General features: G+C 39.1%; 3 protein-coding genes across 20 annotated transcripts in view; all 3 read right to left on the reverse strand.

Annotated features, from left to right (window-relative positions):
* Positions 1-251: 251 nt before the first annotated feature.
* LOC135163025 (steroidogenic acute regulatory protein-like) lies at positions 252-4,303 on the reverse strand. Of its 2 annotated transcripts, XM_064122138.1 has the most exons (12): positions 4,175-4,303; positions 3,747-4,099; positions 3,057-3,468; positions 2,788-2,868; positions 2,617-2,694; positions 2,429-2,482; positions 1,979-2,111; positions 1,679-1,893; positions 1,450-1,599; positions 1,253-1,357; positions 1,010-1,182; positions 252-881 (listed from the first exon to the last, which is right to left on the reverse strand). In XM_064122138.1, the coding sequence occupies exons 3-12, from the start codon at positions 3,303-3,305 to the stop codon at positions 674-676; spliced, it is 1,446 nt and encodes a 481-aa protein (XP_063978208.1). In that variant the 5' UTR covers positions 3,306-3,468; positions 3,747-4,099; positions 4,175-4,303; the 3' UTR covers positions 252-673. The 2 variants fall into 2 exon arrangements, with proteins under 2 accessions (XP_063978208.1, XP_063978209.1); XM_064122139.1 differs by lacking the exon at positions 4,175-4,303 and having other exon boundaries at positions 3,057-3,389; positions 3,747-4,139.
* Positions 4,281-6,334, reverse strand: LOC135163029 (NAD kinase 2, mitochondrial). The gene is made up of 5 exons (XM_064122151.1): positions 6,056-6,334; positions 5,257-5,878; positions 5,137-5,194; positions 4,794-5,058; positions 4,281-4,612 (listed from the first exon to the last, which is right to left on the reverse strand). Exons 1-5 carry the CDS (start codon positions 6,090-6,092, stop codon positions 4,380-4,382), a joined length of 1,215 nt encoding a protein of 404 aa, XP_063978221.1. The 5' UTR covers positions 6,093-6,334; the 3' UTR covers positions 4,281-4,379.
* Positions 6,335-7,105: 771 nt separating this feature from the next.
* The window catches only part of LOC135163006 (bromodomain adjacent to zinc finger domain protein 2B), a 47,554-nt gene continuing 32,414 nt past the window's right edge, over positions 7,106-22,245 (reverse strand). For 3 of the 17 annotated variants that reach the window (XM_064122081.1, XM_064122083.1, XM_064122080.1), the window contains exons 7-26: positions 21,989-22,181; positions 21,862-21,885; positions 21,345-21,603; positions 20,894-21,155; positions 20,353-20,732; positions 19,734-20,048; positions 19,321-19,595; positions 18,997-19,078; positions 17,795-18,205; positions 15,840-15,905; positions 15,666-15,710; positions 15,271-15,324; positions 14,348-14,546; positions 11,925-14,235; positions 11,455-11,800; positions 11,053-11,174; positions 10,782-10,923; positions 10,557-10,690; positions 9,523-9,807; positions 7,106-8,705 (exon numbers count right to left, since the gene is read on the reverse strand). In XM_064122081.1, the coding sequence (XP_063978151.1) occupies positions 8,528-8,705; positions 9,523-9,807; positions 10,557-10,690; positions 10,782-10,923; positions 11,053-11,174; positions 11,455-11,800; positions 11,925-14,235; positions 14,348-14,546; positions 15,271-15,324; positions 15,666-15,710; positions 15,840-15,905; positions 17,795-18,205; positions 18,997-19,078; positions 19,321-19,595; positions 19,734-20,048; positions 20,353-20,732; positions 20,894-21,155; positions 21,345-21,603; positions 21,862-21,885; positions 21,989-22,181 (6,083 nt within the window). In that variant the 3' untranslated portion in view covers positions 7,106-8,527. Of the gene's footprint in view, positions 8,706-9,522; positions 9,808-10,085; positions 10,150-10,556; positions 10,691-10,781; positions 10,924-11,052; positions 11,175-11,454; positions 11,801-11,924; positions 14,236-14,347; positions 14,547-15,270; positions 15,325-15,665; positions 15,711-15,839; positions 15,906-17,794; positions 18,206-18,996; positions 19,079-19,320; positions 19,596-19,733; positions 20,049-20,352; positions 20,733-20,893; positions 21,156-21,344; positions 21,604-21,861; positions 21,886-21,988; positions 22,182-22,245 lie in introns of those variants that run through there. The other 14 variants (XM_064122089.1, XM_064122090.1, XM_064122085.1 and 11 more) reach the window with 14 other exon arrangements.

Consider the following 22,245-nt stretch of genomic DNA (forward strand, 5'->3'; position numbering starts at 1 on the left):
CGTAGTATATATCGAAAATCAATTTTTCAACACTCAGTCCGAGAAATTTTGTCAGAATCAAATGAATCAAGGCGTAAAAAAGAAAAATTGATAGCTCCTCAACCTGTACTAGAGCTATAATTTGCGAGAATCGTTTGAAAAAAATATTTGCGATAAAATGGGCAGCTTCAGCGCTCTCACTCCACTTTTTCCGATTTTTCAATTATTGGGAGCAATAATGGCATATTTCAAAATTAATAAATACGCCAGTCTTATATAAATATTTCAAATTTATTTTTGTACACTGGAAATAAATCACAAATAGTAGTTTCCATGGAAAAAAATGCACAACAGCACTTTATGCAATAAAATCGTGTATAAAGAGAGTCGTAATGGATTCGCAGTGCACAGGCATCCGGAACCATATGATCCAGTAAATGGACACTGCACAGTCTCACCCAGACATTCGGTTTCTTACGTATAAATTCGCGTTGACTATTCTACGAGTCGCTCTTACCTAGAATTCACTCATATTTTTCATGATCTTTTCATGGAACATAAAACATTTGCCACTTCCCTGATCCAGGGCGGAAGCCTCAGAGCTTTACTGGACATGGAATCTAATACAGGAGAATCACAAAATAAAAGAGACAATCGAGTATTCACCCTGTCACTCCTAGGGTGGATCTGGAGATCAACAGAATGTGGAGGACAATTCTTCCACACGAGTTCTCAACGCACTCATGAAATTCGTCATTGTGGCGTTAATGGCCCTGTCTATAACTGGTTGTGGCAGCCACCCCTTCAGGTCTATGCTCAATATCCACGTGAACTTACATCTATTCTCGTCGGTAGCTTCCGGTAATTTTTGGGCTACCCAACCGACTATACAATTCGCTCCCCTGAAAGCAAAGGCACCGAGTGAAGATCATTAGTAAAAGTTTCATTGGTTCATTGGAGAACAACAGGAAAAATTTTAATTCTTACAGATAAAAAATAATTACTCGACATTTTTTTTCCCTACAAGTACCTGATATAATTTTTCCGATGGGGAAAGTCGGAATTAGCGGGCACTCCACCACAGATCACGTAATCCTCATACTCGCCCCGATGACGAAGTGTGAAAAAATCTCTAGCACCAACCAGGCCTCCCCCGAAGCTCTTTGTTGACTGATAAATAATATCGGTGTCCTGATCGATTCTCTACCAAATTAAAATAGGGTAAAACCTTCAATCACATAGTAATTGAATGGAACTGATGTTTTCAATGGACCTGAATTTTTTTGACGCTCGACACCTGCTCGTTCCACAATGGCAGATCCTCAATCTCCTCGAAGAGAATTTTCTCGAGCTGGTAGGCAGAGGCATTGACTAGTCCCTGAATGATATTCATGATTATTGGTCACATCATGACAATTCGACATAATGATTTCAAATGTAATTTCCAGTTTGTTTTCGTGGAATTCTCACCTGTATACGCCTTACTTTTCCATAGCTGCAGTTCATTGAAGATAGTACATCCCCCTCTGGGGTCGTTGTTATCATCGTCCAGTGATCGGATATCGCCAAGTGAAGCGCGCGCTCCAATAGTGGAGCGGCTGTTGTCTTGTATTCATTAATCTGAAGAATATTAAATTAAAAACTAACAATTGGAAGAAATTAAAATAATAATTAGATTAATTTATTCCAATTGGCTCACCTGCTCTGGTGTTAAGGAAAGTTCAGGAGGAAATTGACTGAAAAAATCCTCTTCACTCCTAACGTCTCGTTTCCTGAAAGCCCTTGGTTCCTCGTCATCTGAGTGCGTCGGCGAATCTATGGGTGTAAAAAAATTACCAACACTCTCGGCCATTCGGCTCGGAGGCCCATCGGATCCGTGCCTCAGCAATGGGGCCCGTTCAGAGTCAACAGCATCTGGAAGTCGAGGGTGTTAATAGAAACAAAAATTCCTGAGAATGAATGCATCACCTGAATGGAGAGAATTTGTCAATTTACTCACTCAAGATGCATTCTCTGGCTTGTGTCTCTTGAGGTACAACACGGCTATCGAAGAACCACGTCTCTCCCCAAGCGAGGACGAACGATGTTATTATCAAAAGGGCTTGGAATCCTGGTTGAGTGACACCACTCCACTGGTTATATAATATTATTTGTCAATTCGGTTTTGATTGTTAGCATAATTAAACTGATGAATATCGTGGTGGACTATTTTCTATAAATAATAATTTCTCAATTGCTTTCTATTAATTATTTCTATTGAATAGAAAGATAACTTTAATTATCATTTAGATTGAAAACAACTGCAGTGCGTAGAGATGTCAGTTCTTCCCAAAAAAATAACTAGATGTCTCAGTCTTTTCTCCGTTCTCGGAGTAATTGATTACCCTACCTTGTCAGTAATTAATTACGGGATTTTTTTAATTGCACTTTGTGTTCATTGATTACTCACATTGAAGAGATAGACCTTGGCTCCCAGGAAGGCACTGGTAGTGGCAGTGGTGAGCTAAAATAATTTCAATATCCTCATTTTATTTCTTGTTCAATTTTTTTTTGCTGAAAAAAATATATCACGCGTCCGTTTCTTCCTATTTATTACAGAAGTGATGAAGGTCTTTTTTGAAAGGAGAAAGGACTTACGGCGATACTCCACCAGTGGCTTATCTGCAGCAGACCGTAAAATAGGAGAAGAATGATGAATCTACAGGCTGCCAAGAACTGAATAAAATTATTCGTGGAATTAATAATTATTCATAACTCATCAAATTATCAAATTAATAAGTTGAATATGACAACATGCAGATGACTCACGACAATGTCGAATAACGATGACTGTATGTGATAGTGGAGCACCTGCTGGACGAATGCTGTGGTGATGTTCTCCCCCGCTATCTAAAATCAACCAACGAATGCGTTTCTTTCATCCATTTAAATGGTTTCAATGGTACTAATTACAACCTACAAAACTATACCCCGGAAAAAAAATTCCACAGAAATTTCTATTTATGTATTTATGGACTTCATTTTTGTTAAAAAAAAAGTTTTTTTCTCCTGGGCTGAACTTCCCCTTATTTACGTACTGTTGTGCATATTAGCCACATGAGACAGGTAAAGAGTAGATCGAAGGTGACGAGTAGGCAGAAAAATCTCCTGACAGGGGACATTCTGCCATTGTGACGACTCCCAGCTATCAAATCCTCACTGACGACATAATCCCTGTTGATACTACTGTAACTCCGATGGGTGTATGAACTCCTGTACGACTGGACCGAACCACCCAACATATTTTCAGCTGCCAAGCGTATCTGCCTATCCTCCTCGTTCATCATCTTCGCGTGTTTTTCTTTCGAATTGGCAGGATTGGTAAGCGAACTATGACCTTCCTGACGAACTCTCAATTATGAAAAAGAGTTCTGCATATGGATGAAGTCCATAGGAATATTCAATCAGGATATTCCAACCAAAATATGAAAGGAAGAAAATGATGATTGACTGGAACAAATTAAATTTTCAAGTGTGTGGAAAAAATAAAATATACCCTTCCAGAAACAATAAACACATCTATTGAATGATCAAAGTGATGATCAACAAATAAACAATGTCTGTTGTCTGTACATCTAACTTACAAGAGCCAGATATTTTCTCACAAATTTTTATGCCATCGCGAACCAAAAATAATGATTGTAAAAAAATCAGGGTCGAGGAATTGTCGAATTGAATGAAACATTCCCAAGATTCTGACTTAAGAATAAACTGTAATTGTCATATACCTGTGAACAGTCCCTGGATTGTGTCAATAATAGAACACTATTATTTTTACAACTGAACTCGACCCATTGATCACATATTCAGACAGCTCGAATAAATAAAGCCTGAACAACTACCGGATTTAGGTGCTAAACGTCAATTTCCTGGACAATCCCTTGGTTTCTGCTTATAAACACTAGCTAGGAGCCTTTGTATGACAAACAATCAGAATCATCTGTTCTGTGTTTCTAGAGCGCGACAACTTAGTCGTCGTCGCACCTAGGAATAAGTCTTTATTTGCGGTGGCGCAATTCGTGTGTAGATGGCCGACCGGTGATTGCGTTTCACATAATGAACCTGAATCCTATCATTTGTACTACTCTTAAAAAGTAACCTTAGCTTCTCATTTATTTTCATCTCAGGTGATTTCATTAGGTAATTAATTATTTACCTGCTAATTAGAGGTCCGGTTAAAATTTTGATAGGTTAGGTTCTCTCAGATGGAGCTCATGAATGCAGACAATTATTCGTGGACCTGATAATGATCGGGCCATTGATAGTAAATGACAGAGTCATTTATTCAATAGAAATATATAAAACAAAGGATGGTGTATTTAACAATTGCAATAAATTATGGTAACCGTGTTGAATGGTAATTAATTCATCAGCTCGATGGTCCGGAGGCGGTCCTCGGGATGGGTCTCCAGTATGGCAACTGTGCCCACGTTGAAGGGAACACCTATCCCACCATCGAAGACTAATCCAGCGTCGTAGCACTGGGATCTTATTGTTAAGCTATTGCAATAGGCCCGAGGGCTGATTGTCTTTGGCAGAGGCCAGATGTCATTGAGGATTATGTCTCGAATTGCGTAGCTCATCCTCGAATCATCTAGAATAATTCAGAAAATGAGAGTTAGGTTGTGGCATGATTTTGCCGACTGAAAGAACTGATGAAAATTTTGTGTTTCCAACTGTCATCAATTGCATTATTCCATAGTCATCAGTCCAAAGATCTTAAATATTTGTTATCTATTTTTGCTTTAATAAAAATTCGAAAAATAATGGAGCACCTGGCGAAAATTGAAGACTGTCATTAAAAGTATTACAAATGCGATCGACTTGTTCATCTGATAATGTCTTATCGGGCTCAGCCACTCGCAGGAGATCGCTGACCATCTGAGATGTGACACTGTTGATGGCCTTGTACCAGGAGCTGGAGCCAGTGCCAGTACTCACGCAGAGCCCTGAACACTTCACTTTGTTAAAGTCTTTTCTGTCGTCGATTTTCATCTCTAGAGAGCTTGTTCTCGCGGACAATGATTCCCCGATGAACACCTGAAAAGCACAACCCCATAGATTTCGCTGGTATTTATACCGGAAGAATGTGAACATGATAAAACGAACGATCTATACTTCATTCAAGGCTAGCCAGGGCAGTCGACGTTCATCAGAGTTCTTGTGTACAGTAAATCTGCAAAAAATGGGATAAATTCAGAGGTACAGTCCTTCTGTGACCCTGCAATCTCTACTTACTCCTCCTGTCCAGGTATCCTGGCCTTTTCATGCATATGAAACAGGGGACCCCATACTCCTTCCCCCCTCAACGTCACCCTGATCCTCGTCCTCATGACATACTCATAGCTCCCAGCCTTAAGCAGCTCAAATATTCTTGGAATATCCCGTGAATACTGTTTCTCCAACATCAAGTAGCCCTCCGAGGCGTCCGGATCTGAGTTGACCCCAAAAATCGGCTTTTCATTGCCAAAAATCTGGTTGGCCCCCAGGAGAAACGTTCCATCCCCCCCGATGGCTATCACCAGGTCGGCCCAGTCGAAGTAAGGCTTGTCAATGGTCAATCTGTTTGTCACTTTGTAATCAATTTTATTCCTATTGAGAGTGTCAATCACTTGTTTCTCCACTCTCTTATTCTTTCTATGACCCGCCAACATCTTGTCATAGTTCGTTCCCCTCTCCAGCACTCGCTTCTTGAACTCATCGTCACTTATGTCACCCTCGCGGATCCTCTCAAATTGGTAACGCGAAACTTTTGAGACAATTAAAACCCTTTTTGGAATGAAACTCGCGTGATTGCGAATTACCACGTGAGTGGATAGCCTTGAGGTGTTCAAGGACGAGTGGAGGCTCAATAGAATTCCTGAAAGGCAGAATTTGGAGATTCTTAATTCCAAAAACCATTTACTTGTATTTACAAACTTTAAAATTGTATCCAACAATGAACAAAAATCATGTATTCACTTCGAGAGGAGCAAGGTTGATAAAATAAATACTTCACTGTAGAGATAATTAGATCTTCGGGATCATAATTACTTACTGCCCACTTGCCGGCGAAAATTGTCCAAAACCGTCATCACCACTTGTTACGAATTAAATCCACAGATTTATTTATCTTTGCTGAACATGTGTCCGTCAGGGATATTGGTCATTTGGTGTAGGTTGGTTGGAGATAATGAAACTCCATGTTTCTTTTTTTTCTTCTCCATCTAAATCATTTTTTCAAGCGTATGTAACTCGTCAGCGATAGTGAATCGTAGGTTTGCTCATAACCTCACTCGGCGCCATCGATATTCACTGATTGACTGCAATTCACTGTCCCCAGAAACCGATCAGCTGTTCTTGCTTCATTGGTCACCGGCGACACTGGCAGGGGAGGGAAATAGGTCAGATTTTTGAAACCTTGACCCATAAACCGAGAAAATCACGCGAAATATTTTATTTTTCATTTACTGTGGAATATGTTTATCGATTTATTCCACGCAGTAAAAAAATTCATAAAAATTCAATTGAACATTTCATTCTTTCGACTAATATATTGAAGACTTCCACAGCTCTACCAGGTGTCTGTCCATAAAAAAAATTGGTCAATAGACGATTTTATGAAATTCCATCAAAATTTCCAACTCTAACTTGAGGAGTATTACAATGACAATCTAAGATGAATTGGAGAATTGAGAAACCATTCACATCTTGTCTGACATTATTAATATGAACCCTGCATTTCCCAGTGTCATCTAGGAGTCTCAGCTGGCTGCAAGATCTTCCGCAGAATCACAAAGAACTCCATATTTTTGTACTCATTTTTTCTCCGTTTTTCCCTGCAAGCTATTGTTCACTATACACGTAATTGGTGGAAAAAACAGCAGTTAATGACCGAACGAAGAGAGTACAAAAAAATCCTGTGAAATAAACAAAATCAATGGCCCGCAATACATTCTCCATTCACACGAATGTTCTTACACTTTCACCAAAATTCCTCAATTTACGTTCGGTTCTCTTTATTTATTCATTAAAATTTTCGTAATACATTAATTAAGTCTGGGTTTAAATAGCATTCGTAAGTTGAAACTATTTTAAATATATCATATATCTGTTTGTCATCATTTTCATTTTATTTATTCCTTTCGTAAGCTCACATTTATACTATATAGACAATAATAAGTTTACGAGTGTTCCTAGATTCTCTTACTCGTCTCATTCAACTCCTCATATCATCACCTCATCTATTATCAACGATATCCATCAATCGGTGACAATCGTCATTGTCCGCCCAATTGAAAATCCTATTACAATTAGTCGATAATACTATGTATATATTTATACCATATCAGACGGTTTATCAACTAAATTCTCCTGTCTACTCTCGTCGTATAAAAAGCGGGAAGGGGTCACTTTTACTCTCACATTGTTCGTTTTTTTTTTCCTATGAAAATTCGTCAAATAAAGGATTTATTATACCTCCTCCAATTGCTGATTCTACTCCCAACAATTCGTTACCATTTCCCCAATTATTTCTCTAGGGAAAACCAGAGAAATAATTATTATTTATCAGTAAAATCAATCACCCTGCGAAGCATTTAATCCTGGAATAATCATCTCCATTCATATCAAAATTCGTCTTTTTAATTCTCACTCTATTTGTTTAAATTCAATATCATCACTACGAAGTCACTCCTCCCATCATTCTCGCGAATAGTGCATAGTGAGGCAATTTCCCGAAAAAAAACAAATAGAACTCAATTGACTTGAAATTATTTTGGTAAAAAAAATTAGCAACAGCTATGTTGCTGGAATTATCATGGGAGAAATCCAAATGACTAATTTGATTTCTATAAAATCGATAGAATGATGAACACATCAGTAAACTTTTCGTTTATTCAGTCACAATGATATTCAAAAAACGTAATCAACTAAAATGAACTCTCTGAATGACGAAAATGGAAAGGAATACACGATGGAATGACACAGAATTTAAATTTAAAAAGAAGAAAAAAAAATCCCCTCTTCAGTTATTTTCCTACAGCAGAATATTTCCATTCTCCTGCCTCGTGTGTATATTTACATAAATTCTCTCATAATTTCTCATTTATTCGGTAAGTCATCGTTTACGAAAATGAAAGAAAAATCTATATTCAACGGCATCTGAATATAATACAACCTAAAATTACAATCTATGCTTTAGGCAGCGTATTATTTATTAAAGTATTCATCGTAAGTACAGTGATCGTATCATACAATATTTATCCTTGATTCGTAACTGCCACTGCCTCCCCTCGGTATCAGAATGACGAGATAATTTATTGAATCCTTTGAGTATTATATTTTTAATGTCAGTTCTTTAATGTTGAATATTAACTTGGCAAAAAGTGTATTGAACCACTAAAACGTGGCTGAAAATAACAGTTTCAGGATGATTCGTCTCACAAAGAAGATAATTGCATTTATCGTTTCGTATTCAGTAATAAAAATGCGCAAAGCTGTTACAAGTATTGCGCGATCTCCCCGTTCCTCAGCTATGGGTTTGTGGATGAGGCGGTGGTGCACCCGTTATTTCGGTCCAACGATTTTCAAAGAAACTTCGCATACCGTGGCCGGCTTTGCCAACTGGACTGTCATCCTCATTAAATACCTCACAATTTATGAACATTTGACGTACGTCAGCGCAAAATTCATCACGTGATTTATATCTAGAAAAGTTAAAGACAATTTTCAATTGGGGGGAGTTCGGTTTTTGGATTGTTTTTCTTTTCTGAAGCTGAAATTGGCGGAATCTTCAAAAGTTGATTCTTTACACTCCCTATAAATTAATTACTTTCATTTATCCAAATATAGATGATGTTAAAATTTTGGAAAATTAGGGTTTGCATGTCAGGATTTTTTGCTGTCAAATATGATTGGCCAATGAAAAATATTAGATGCATATTTTTTAGATTTTTAATTCATTTTATTTACTTACTTTATTATTTAATAGGTATCTAATATCTTCCATGAAATTTTCATATTTCGCCGGTTTTTTGAATAAAAAAAATAATGCAACATTCCTATATGAGCCATTCTGTTACCTGTCATAATCAAAAATTTGGATTCAATTTCTACTCCGAAATTTCATTATTACTTGAAAGTATTCCAAATTCCTTAGCCTCACGTGATTCAAATCTTCCGCTGATTTCTGCTTCATTGTTTTTGGGAGGTTTTGATGAAGTGAAATTTGTTGGCTCCCAATATTAAATATTCTCTATCCTTCCACCGAATGGTTTGAACTACTAAAATTTATAATATTCAACTTCTTGCGTAAATTCAATAAAAAAAATACATCAGAACTAAATTTTGCGAATTTCAACTCACAATTGAATTGCTAATTTCATTCAATGAATAATAAAAGGATTATTGACAAATAAAATGTCCTTTGGTTATCTAAAAATTAATAAAATGTATTGAATGAATGAAGAACAAACAATGTCCAACAAATATCACCCCAAACCCCCCCACCATAATTCTACTTACACAGTATCTTGCAGTTTTTTCTTTATAGTACTGAGGTCCATCGGTGTTTTAATAATTTTTTTATAAGTCGGAAATTGTTTAGTATTAACTGGCAGCAGAAAAGGCCATGCTTCATCCTGTTGCTCCAACTGTTCAAGCAGTAATTTACAAGGTGCTAATTCACGTTGTTGTTTCTTTGTTAAATTCCTGGCATTAGGCTCTTTACGTGGTGATGCCGTTGGTGTTGGTGGTTCCGAGGTATTAGTATCATCACCATGGGTATTTGATGCCGTTGAAGGCGTTGGACTGCGTACAGACCAAAAACAATAAAACAAGAAAACAATACGGTTATTTGATCAAGTCACTCTCTGCTTACTCCAACAAAATTTCTCCACAGTCACTATTTTCTCACATCAATTGACTATCATATTGATTAACTGATTATTTACGAAACCGTTCCCCACGAGCTGCCAATAAAAACGATTTTAATTGACTCAATTGTGTGTCGATTATTGTGGACAAAAAAAAATTAATAAAATAGCCTGACGTACAGGGTGTCCCGATTTATTAATTTCAGAACGTACCATCAATTCACGTCAACGACTGGCACTCGTAACGTTGCTAACTCCATCGAGGACGTGGAACACCCTGCATGACACACATCAGATATCTGACTCAACAAGTCGTTTTTACTCCTGAATTCGTCACAACGAAATTGGAAAAAAAAATCAACACAAAGTCGAGAATTTCGTGATTCCCTCGAGATAATTAATTGATTAAATAAATAACACTTGCCCCAGGGGATTCTCTGTGACGTTTTTTCAACAGATGCTTACAATAACGGAGATGGTTCATTCACGTGATATCTTACTATACGTATTCTTCTGAATTCATAGGTTTTTATTAGCCATAATTAGTATTAAATTAGTCATTAAATTAATCAATCGATTCTGATGTTTTTCGTTATGCTTTTTTGCTGTTGAATGAGTTGAGTGTATGCTTCCGGTTTCTTATTTGCATGAATGATTTTTTTTTTGTTTTTTTAGCGTAATCACCTAGCGGGCGGATGATCGGAACTTTCACTGTCTCTGGTGTTGCCTCCACTTTTATTGTGACTCCTTCTTGTACTGTTACGTTTCTTTGGCTGTTTACTGTGACAGTTGGAGCAATACCATTTGCCTCTTGGCATCTATCAAGAGGGAAAAAATATTTAGTCATTCATTTATTCACTGATTGCTCATTTATAGAAATGTGCAATAGTTTTTAATAAATATACACACCTTAGGCATCACGGGGTTATGGCAATCGGTGTGATAAGCTCGAGGGCACAACTCACAGAGCACCAGATTCTTGCCAGCCCTTTTACCACACACCAGACAGTTTCTCTCACCGGTCGCTTTATTCATACATTCGTGACAATACCTGAAATAGCATTTTTCATAGAATTTATATTTTTGAGAATGATTTTACATTCAACAGAGTGGAACAAAAATTTTTGTGGATATAGATCAGTCAATTTCGTACATGAAGGTTCAATTTTTTTTTACTCACCAATCACCATCAGGAATGTTCTCCATTTTTGGACGGAAGCAATAAGTATGATATCCACGATCACAACCATCGCACAAGAGCAATTTGTCTTCATTGTCACCACTGTGGCAAAACTGGCAATTCTACAAAGGGAAAACAGTGGCTTTAATGGCGAAAACGAGATGTCCGAGGAAGGCAGTAAGCGTACTAGTGAGTAATGGTGTTAGTCAATTAGTTGGCGAGTGCATGTATTCTTTTAATTTAGGCACTATGAGCTCGATTATCATCAACTTCGGCCACTGTCAGTGGTACCACGAATTCCATTTAATCTCCATTATGACATGTAAATTTGCACGGAAAATTTATGATTGAATGGAATCCCGAAGGATTTTGTTAATTCTGTTAGTCAGCAAAAGTACCCACAGAGGCCTGAGAAGTAGCCAAAAGTAGATTGTATCGAGCAGTAGATTTAACCGAGACACTGCGATTGCGTAGACTCAAGCAGATTGTGTTTCTAGCTGGGATTAGACTCACAGCCTTCATGATGCTCTTGTCCCAAGCGATGCTAGCCTCGAGCATGTAGAGGGCCATTGCCAGTTGTGCTGATGTGTGTGCACGCGCTGTTGCTTCACGCCAATTGTTCAAACCACGTGGTGTTGTTTCCTCGGGTGGAGGTGGGGCTGATCCACCGTCTGACGAGTTCGAATTTGCGTTTGCTGCTGCAGCTGCTTGTTCTGCTTTGAGAGCTGCCAAGTTTGGGTCGCCAGTGCTGAAGTTCGATATTTTTAACAATTAATTCAATATTTCAAATCTCAATAACCTGTACCATACTCTCAGTCATAAAAAAATCTATCCCATAATCCAATGAATCAAAGAACTAAAAATATTCTTACCAGACCCCCAGTGGTGGTTTCAAATATCTCCTCTCGATAGCGGCCTCCAACGAGAGCAATCTCTGCCTAGCCTGCTCCACAGCATTGATTTTCTCCATCTCATTGAACTTCTCAATTTCATCCGCCTCTTCACTCCCCGCCCTGGGCGGTAGTTTCCACCCCTTCACCTGCATGCTGGCATTAGCCACCTTGTCCTCGAGTGCCTCCACCTGCTCCAATAGTTGCGCATCGACTCTGAGAGCCACAGCCTCACTCCAATCTCTCGGATTATCCGGTCTGGGTACCTCGTCCTCCTCGTCGTCGTCCTCCTCCTCCTCCCCGCCTCCCAGATCAGTCGCCGAAGTATTCCCAGGATCCACATGGATCTTCCCAGTAACAGCGAGGAAGGACTCCATAGTGGCCCAAGTCGTCCTCTTCAGCTCCTTCTCCCTCACTCCTCGCGAATGCAGGTGCTCCAGAAGCTCTTGGAAGGTGTCAACATCAGCGATCCTCCACCAGCCGTACCTCAAATCCTCAGGAACAGGTTTAGCATCGCCTGGTGGTGGCAGCCCATGAATCTTCAGATATTCCAGCTGCGCTGCCTCGTCCTGTGTTAAAATCAGAGGCGCTGGACTGTCACAACGCTCGTAACCTGGACTAGCTGGCGGTGGGAAAATTGGAATCCGCAACTCAGCGCCCTCAGCTATTCCAAATATCTGTTTACTGCTCGGTCCCGATGTGTCACAAGTCTCCCTAGGCAGTATGGAGAACCAGGGCATATCTACCTCACCAACACCCCCATTAATATCCTTCCCATTGGGCAGACTGTGAAGATGATTACACTTATCACCATTGACAGTCTCACTTTTCTCCTCGCACTTTTCAATTTTAGGGTCAACTTCCATCTCAGTCTCCTGCTTTATCTCCTCCGAAGTGACATTAGTCTTGGCATCACTCGTTAGGTTGTCATCAGTTTTCAGAGCCTCATTCACCTCCTTCTTTACAGGAGTCTCATTAGCCTCAGGATCGATCTCAACAGTCCTGGACAACGGAACTCTTTCCTCTGATTCATCGTTGCTGGGGGACTCCCCATGATCCTTTTTATCATCATTACTTTCACCCTTCACCCCCTCAACCTTCTCCTCGACTATTTTTCCCTTCCACTTCTCATCGAGTTGAGCCTGCAACTCCAACACCTCTGGCTCCGCACTCTCCATCGCCTCCACGAAAATGCCCCCAGCGCAAGGGAGCTCCCAGTATCTCCTCCAATACCTGTCTTGCCCGAAAACGTGGGCTCGAAGCTGCTTTGAGGAGCCATTGAGCTTCTGCAATTGCTCCTCAGACTGTTTCAGAAGTTTATCAAGTTTTTTTCCAAGCTCCTCAGCTGAAAGATTCTTGTCCTCCTCCTCCTCTGGCTGTGTACCTTCTGATTCATTCTCAGACATGTCTTCCACCTCGTCCTCGTGGTGAATCTCTTCTGGAGTTGGGGTTGTATCTATCGTAGGATTATTATTCGTACTTGATGTGTTTGTCTCTTCATCGGCCTCTTTCTTCTCAATTGTTATCGTATCACCTGTTTTGTTGATGATCACTCCAACAGCTTCCATCCGGACCTTTCTACTATGCAACTGTCGCAGCTTTCGGATTTTCGTGTCAAGGACAAAACGCTCCTTCTTCAGCTGGGCCACTGTCTCCAGGCTCCCCTCAATTTGACGTATCACAGCTTTATTTTGAAGCAATTCATTGCAGAGAAAACCCAGCATTTGAGCTTTGTGCGTTGGATTAAGCGCCAGGAAGGGCTTGTCTCGCAATCTCTCCGACATCTTCCAGGTTTCGTTGTTGTGCAGGTGCTCGTAAAATTGGGCATTCTTTCCTGATGGAGTGGAGGGATAGTCCCCCCCGTTTTGATGGTGATCAGCGAATTTTTTATCTCGTTCGCGTTCCAAACAAACGCCTGTCAGGGCTTTAACTTCACCTGTTGCATTGGCATAGAGGTAGATCCTAAGGACCTCGCTGATGTTGGCATGGGTGATGTCGGCTTGACGGAGGGACTGGCCGAGGCCTGTCGTGTGACGCGCTGGCTGGGGAATACCCGGGTCCTCTATCGCACAGACCAGCAGGTGCGTCATCACAGAGAGCATCTCTTCCTCGGCCTCCTCATCATTCAGGAGGGCTAGCTGAAGACTCTTTAGGGAGGGCAGAGACTCCATGTCGAAGCCCAGGGTTTCCCCGAAGTTGTGAAGAAATTCAAAGACCATTACTATTTCTGCAAAGGCTTCCCCAGAGAGCTTCAGCCGGGGAATGCGTTTTATCGGGGGTAGGGGTTTATGATCTGGAATTCAAGAGGGAGGGGTATAATGTCAACCAAAGGAAAAAAGGACAATTTTCCAATTTTCGATGGGGTAATCACCTCACGAATAAGAAAAAAATCTTCAAGCACTCACCTGTCAGTTCCATGTCCTCCACCGGCTTCCTGATCTGCTCCACCAGTTCCATCTCGAGTTTTCTCTGTTCAGCGCGCTTCTCCTTGGTGGCAAGCCTTTCGGCGCGTGCCTCCAGACGTTTTTTCTCACGTTCCTCCATCCGCCGACGATTCTCCAAGGATCGTATCAGCCCCATATGCTGCCGTCTCCTCTCACGCTCCTAGTGATTGAATAAACAATCCTCATTATCTCCAATACACCAGGGGGATCCAACGATTCAAATAGACAACCAGAAACAAACTCATCATAACTCAAAACTCATCCCTCTATTCCACAATCGAGTGACATTGCTTCACAAAAATTATTAAATCTAAATAATGAAAACCAACACCCCTAGACTAACAAACAAATAGATGGCTAGATGCGTGGAGCATAAGATCAGAAGAATATCGTGCATGACAGATGTATGGAACTCCTGGAATAAATTTTGCTTTACATGAAAATTTAGTTAGAAAACTTACTAACAAATATTCTTCCTTCAAAAACTATTGATTAAAAATTTCATATGTATAAATTCAATTTAAAAAAATTAATTATGAGCAAATAAAAAATTCATTGTGAATAAACTCCCCTTTGAACCAATAATGAACTATTGCTCTGGCTCTAGAGGAATTAGCGAAAGATCTGCGGCCGAAACGACGGCATCAAGCAAATAATTCAATGCAAAACACGAAAGAATGAAACAATTATCGATGAAAACAATTAGTGACATTAATACGGCAACTAAAATCGACTGATCATTTCCCAGTGATGTACATTTGTTAATAAGAGTTAATAGCAAATGTTTATTATGAGTGCTCAAATCTCCACTTGTTAATCTTGTGTGGAAAAAAAAGAATAAAATTTTTCGGTTCTTGTTTCTAAGGTGAGGGCACGAGACATACCAACTCGACGGTGTAGAGCATCTCGCGCTGCTTGCTGAGCTCCTGCATGTACATCTGTAGCAACAAAACACACCATCCAGTCCACCAGTGCTCAAAAAACCTCAAACGACCCCTCACACTCAACCAAATCGCATTAAATTTGAATAAATTTGAGTTTTTCCTCTTGTTTCAACATAAATTCGATAACTCCATGAATTTTTGTGTTGTTTTTTCTTAGTGTTTCTTTCTAGGTCGAAATCATTGGATTTGATATATTTTAAATTTGGAAACATTCAAATTTACGGTTACAATGATTTTATTTCAAGGAAGCAATGAAATGCACGTCTAACTACAACACACTCTACCATCTACGATGATCACACCCTTCATCATGATTATTTTTTAATGTAACTCACCTGTTCTTTCAGCATCACTGCCTGTTGACGTTTCAGTTCGCGTTCCTGTGGAGAGAAATGCCATTTGTTAATTTATATTCCATCTACTATATTTTTTTTTTCAATTTAATTTATAAAAGCAATGGAAAATATTATTAATTTTTCAAGCTCACTCGATTCTCGTAAAGTTCATACCTGTTGTTTTCGTTGTTGCTCCTCCATCCGAATTTTCTCAACTTCCTCCTGCCTTTTTTTTCTCGCCTGCACATAAGTCCAAACAACAAACAATAAAACAATAAAATCAGCTAATGAATAAAGACGCTTTCAACTAAACAAAAGTTCTACAAAATAAAAAAAAGAGAATTAGACGATCGTGGTGATAACAAATAAATGTGTACTATGTGAATGACCATTCAGCATATAAAATATCAATCAATAGAAGTGAACGACTACGAAATATTTTTTACTGATGGAATCAAAAAATGCAGGATTACGGAATTTTTTATTTTTAAATATTAAAAATTCATTAAATGCAGTGTGCAGTGCGCTTTAAAAATCATGAACAAGCTTTGAAATACTCGCGAATGCGAGAAGTCGAAAGTTTGAAATGTTCGTGCGGTTCGATTGATAATTGTTATAGTATCGTACTTTTCACCGCTATTATCCGAAAATATTACTAAAAATTTCTACAGACAAAATTATTGTGAGAACAAGTTCTACAAAGAAACTGAAATCTATTGAAATTTCCCAGTTTTTTCCATAAATTTATGTCACACATGGATATAAAATCGTGAAATCAAAGAATACAGAAGGGAGAGTGGCTGGAGAATAGCGTTAAGATGGATTCATTTATAAAACATGCCAGCAAGACAAGCAGATACAAATAATCCCCTCCACAAAATAAAAAAAAAACCCTGAAAAAAAATCTCAGCTCCGCGAAAAGTGGGCTCCCCCTGGTACACTGATAAACAGGGTTAGATAATACACAGAATACTGAAAAAAATATCCACAAAACAGTAGATAAAAATATCAAGAGATGACAGAAGAACAAGGATACGTGAGATACAGTATAAATATATAAGACAAAATGAAAATAATCGCCCGACTAGCCGGAAATACTCGACATACAGAGCCATGCGGAATTAAAATTAATTTCATTAATCAATCAATAAATTATTTGATTATTTTCATATATTTTAGCTAGCTGTTATACATAGTGACAGGAGAAGCTAAGGCAAAAGGAAAGTCATTGTCATACTGCGCAAGATTTTCCTAAATTCATTGAGACTCTGAATTGTTGGTTTCTGTTACAGTTCATTGTAATGTCCACTGGCGATCAGATATTACTTGTAATTTCGAGCTGCACGATGTTATTTAACGTATTCGACATCCCCATTCTTCAATATAATCAGTGTCGTGTGTGCAAATGTGTCGATTTAATGGTCTACAGCAAACCACGACCGTCTCGGTAAATGAAACAAGGGGTGGAATGACTTATTATCCCCGAGAAAAAATTCCAGATACGTCGACGGCAAAATCTCCATGACAATTTCATTCTGGGGAAATTATTCTTTTTTTTTTTAAATCCCTCTGAGGCTATGTCAATCGAATAGTTTGATCCACAGTAAAAATTTATAGAAAGCAAAGATAAAAATTTTATAAAAGAGGATTAATCATCAAAGAAACCTGATTAGGAAATGATTTTATTGGAGAACTCAAATTCTGAAAACATAAACATGTTTCTCAAAAACTAAATATTTATGAAAAATAATGTTTTTCTCACCATAAAACCCCAACACCCCATTTACCTTCAATGGACATATCCCCACCTGAACAATCTCGTGAATAATAAGTCGTGTAACCACAAAACACAACCGAAAATAAATCAAGCTATGTGTTTCTCTCCAACTAGGTAACTATCTAGACAAGCTGACTGATGGGAAAATGCAGGGATACTCAAAGATAATAATTTACTCCTCTGGAATATTTCCTCTCTCCTGATTGGCGCGTTGCACCTCACATTTCCCTCACTATTCCAACGTTTTCCATTCACTCTTTTAAACATTTTTTAAATGCACTTTGGAATGTTCGCTTAGCAGGAAGTTTAAGGGCGGGGGGGTTTTGGAACGGGGGGGAGGATGAATCCTTACCTCCAGGAGTTCCTGGTTAAGCGTTTGTGTCTGTGGTTGCTGGATCTCCACTGATGCCTGTGAATTCAGCGATGGTGATGTTGGAATTGAGCTACATGTAGACGATGGTGTACTTGACAGGGCTATTATCGATGGTGATGTAGTTATCGGAGGTGTTGACATTGCTCCAGGGACAATAACATTATTCTGTAGTATATTTTTCTTTCCAATTTGCTCCATTTCACTGTCTGTTTGCATCATATCACGATTTCTCCAGCTCTCAGCTATACTGACACGATTTTTCCAGATTGTAGCGACTGTACTGCTAGCCAGACCCAATTCCCTTGCCACATCGCTCTTACTCTTTCCACGTTCTATTTCCTGTATGATCTTCATCTTCTGTTTTATCGTGAACGCAAGCCTCTTCCGACCCTGCACCAATTTTCTTTTTTTCTCTCTTCCTTTTCATCCATTTTTTTTTGTGTTCTTGGGGATGTATTTGTTTGTGTAATGAATTATTAATTGAAAAATCGTAAATAAAGTCCTAGGGTCTCCTCTATTATTCAGGGGAAAATAAAAGTAAGCGACATGTTGCAGCACACGGGGTTGGTCTGTTCTGAGACTTTTTCGGGGTTGTGTTCATTTTTTTGATAGGGGGGGAATTCAGGAAAACGTGGAGGAACATAATATGAAAATACATGCTGGGCCCTCCTGTCACTATTGCTAGCGCCTTTTCGTGTCACTGTGTCCCTTGGATTAACGGTGATTTTTTTGTAAATTCAGGACCAAGGTTCAAACAGTTCAACATTCGTGATATATATATTTTTTGAAAAATGGTTAATCGACTGTTATTATCGATATTCATGATGTGTATGTAAATTATGGAATATTATAGACGTGTAAATATGGCACACACAGATAACATGCGACACGCACGGCAGGTGAACGGAAATATGAAAATATGATACTTTTGAGTTTATGATTTGAATTTAATAAAATTGATAAATATCTAAAGTCGGGAAAGTGGATTTGGCGATTGTCTCAGTATTTATTCTCTATCAGTGATCATTTTCGAAACGGAATGAGCCGTGGGCCTTTTAGGGTGCATTCAGATACTGGGACATTCACCTCTTGATTTGTTATGTGAATGAAAAAACAACGAGATTTGATAAAAAGAATTTTGTAGTTAGGTTGTGGTGAAAAACAGGGTAACAGTGACTCACCTCCAGGAGCTGCTGATTCCTAATCTCGCGTTCTCGTCGCACAGCTTCCTGCCTCTCAGTCTTTTCCTGTTCCTTTATCAATCTGGGGATTGAATAGGGGATGGTTAGGGCATATTCAGTTTGAAACGTAGATATTAGAAGAAGTATTCATTCTATCTAATGATAATGAACATTTTTTTAATGTTTGTATTATAATTTTCTACATAACCTTCTCTCATTTGAAACCCTTACGTCCTGAGATATAAAATCATGCGCACATACATCCCCAGAGCTATTAATAATGAAATAAAGCATTAATTTTCCCGCAGAAAATGGTCTTTATACCTAGCTTGCTCTTTGTGTCTCTGTGCCTCCTCCTTCGCCAGTTTCTTAGCATATGCCAACTTGTCTCTCTCATATTGACTTGTTGGCCTCACATCTCGAAATCCCCCCGCCGCTCTGAGTTCCTCCAGCCTTCGGGCTACTTCCTGAGCTCCCAGTCTCACGAATTCAGCCTCGGCCAAACCCATTGTTGGCTGGAGGAATTCCCCAACGAGAGGTTTCGATGAAAACGAGAAGTTGGCGGTTGTCAGTTCTGCTGGGTTTTGAATCTCCAAAAACTAAAGTGAAGCATTTCATATTCATTGTAATATTAAAATAAAAATCACTATTTTTCCAAAGTTTTTAATTTGTTCGTTCAATTGATAATTCAGAAAACTAAGTTACTTTTGACAGGACAAAATTTTCATTGAACTGACCTTGAATAAGTCCTGATTATTTCTGAAGGTCTTTCCACAAGGGCTGTAGTAAGTAACATCTCCCTTAATGACCCCAGTTTTCCCCAACCCCTTGATAACCGTCTCCCTCTTCCAACCCCTTTCCAGAGGTACCTGTAGATCCTTCTCACTGGGATTCAATTTTCGTCTTTTAGCACTCGGCATGCCATCCGCATTATCATCATCGGTATCAGTGACAACATCCGTATTACTACCACTCTCACTTGTCACGTCCATGTTACTTTCCTCACCGGAAACCTCAAGCAATTTGTTCTTCATTTTTTCCTGCAAGGAACGCTACATTGGAAAGCGTTGTATTTATTAATGAATAAAATAAAATAAAAGCATAATAAATGGGTGATGGGGAATAATCGCCGTTGGAGAATCCGAAAATGTTCATAGGGAGACTGAGATGTTTTTCTTCAACAAAAAAATTTCTAAAATTTAAGATTGTGTATTTGTTTCGGAGAGTTCAGAAAGTCATGAGACCAAATCTCAGCATCCCCTGAACGAAAATAACGAGGACAAAATTAAGGAAAATAATTTTTTCTTAATAAGTGAAATAATGGAGTTAATGAAAATATAAAAAATCATAACATACTTGACCCTTCTCATCAATTTGACCGGTTGCTGACGCATGTAATTGCGCAGCAAGTATATTAGATCTAAGTAACGATACTTGATGGGACAATGGTACATTTGGATCCAGTGTTGGGGTGGGTTTTATCCCCAGAGCACGACTCTGAGCCAATAACGATGCCACTGTATTTTTCTTGGGTTTCGATACACCGCGTCCCAAATTTCTTGGTCTACCGTCTTTCTGGTGTATCGGAGTTGTTTCACTCTCCTCACTTCCGCTGCTGGGACGTTGTGGGGAATCAGCGGCAGTGAACAGCTGAGCGAGCGAGGGGCTCGGCGATGCTGGCACTGTTACCGAGTTTTGTGGAACCCGTCGTGGTTTGGGGCCTGGTTTCCGTCGGGCTATAAGAAATTGTTCATGCGAGAGGGAGCATTAGTTGTAAAGATGTGTGAATACTGAATGATATTGAAATAACAAAATTAGACATTGTGATGAGGATAATTTGTCAAAAAAATTCTTATTATCCTCAGCATAATAATAAGGGTATCGAGAGAAGACTCACAGGTACGATCGGACGCCAACAGTGATTGACTGAGATTGCTTAGTTGACTGAGAGGTTGACTGCCTGATATCGGTGAACTGCTGCTCGTTGATGCTGGCTTCAATGACAGATTCAGGGGTGCGTCAGCCTCGTTGGAGTTGCTGCTGGTGTTGCTCATGGTGTACAATGGAGGAGCCGTTAATACTGAACCGTTGGTTGAATGGGCCGGTAGTTTTATCACTTCCACACGATCCACGGAGTCCCTGTATTCACTCGATTCACTCTGGAGAACAATAAGAATTCAATTTAAAAACGATATCCCACAGTTAAAGGTGGCGAATGGAGCTAATCGGGGCGTTTCATAATTGTCATTGATTTGCGATTGTATTTTCCTGAGGATTGTGTATGTGAAATAAAATTTTCAACTAGTCATTTGAGTTGTCGGGTACTCAATAATGAGTTTGATAATTACCACTGGTGTACGATTGAATTTTCTCGGCTCCATGACCAGGGATGAGGTAGTTGGGGTAGTCTGATGAGCACTGAGTGCCTGCACTGAAGGTGGATGAACACTTACACTCGGTGAATCTAATGATATTGTCTTTTTCCTACCGCGATTCGTCGTACCTGGAACCTTTGGTCCAACAATACTCGATGTGTACTTTATGATTTCAGTGTCCGGTGGAAGTCTCACGCCCCCCAGGATACTGCTCGGATCACTAAAATCAGAACTGATTCAGTTTAATGCATTTGATGAATTTCAAATGAATTCAATAGAGTAAATTTAACATAAACAATGTTTTGCGCAAAACGATTCCACTTTTGTAAAATTCTCGTCGGATTAATTTGCCAGAGCTTGCGCACCCATTACTAGAGTAATTTACTCTATTTGACAAATTCTATCACAATGAATACTAAAAAACATTAAAATTTGTTCCAAATCTACTCCATTAAAAAAACATTAAAAATACATCATTAATATTAATCACCTTCCTTCCTTCGCTGGAGGACTACTAAATACCGTGGAAGAGATTGTATAATTTTAATGACATTATTGTAATATTTCATGTAATAATCATCGAATTTACCGAAAATACATTAATCTTTAGTGATTACCTAACAACATTGGCCTGGGTAGTCGTCGTATTGCAACTCGTAGTTGGTGTTGTATTGTGATGGCTCGTTGTTACAGATGCTTGACTTACAGACAAACTACTAGTGTGAGTACTCGGTGTCGTGGAATTATTGTTATTCGTAGTACTGCTGCTACTGCTGGTCGCTGCTGGTTTATGACTCTTACTTGACTTAGCTGTTTGCATTGCAATTGATGGTACGGTCAGTGAGATATTTTATTGGGCTCGTTATTATTATCT

Source organism: Diachasmimorpha longicaudata, chromosome 5 (genome assembly GCF_034640455.1).
Source record: "Diachasmimorpha longicaudata isolate KC_UGA_2023 chromosome 5, iyDiaLong2, whole genome shotgun sequence".
NCBI classification, from domain to species: domain Eukaryota; kingdom Metazoa; phylum Arthropoda; class Insecta; order Hymenoptera; family Braconidae; genus Diachasmimorpha; species Diachasmimorpha longicaudata.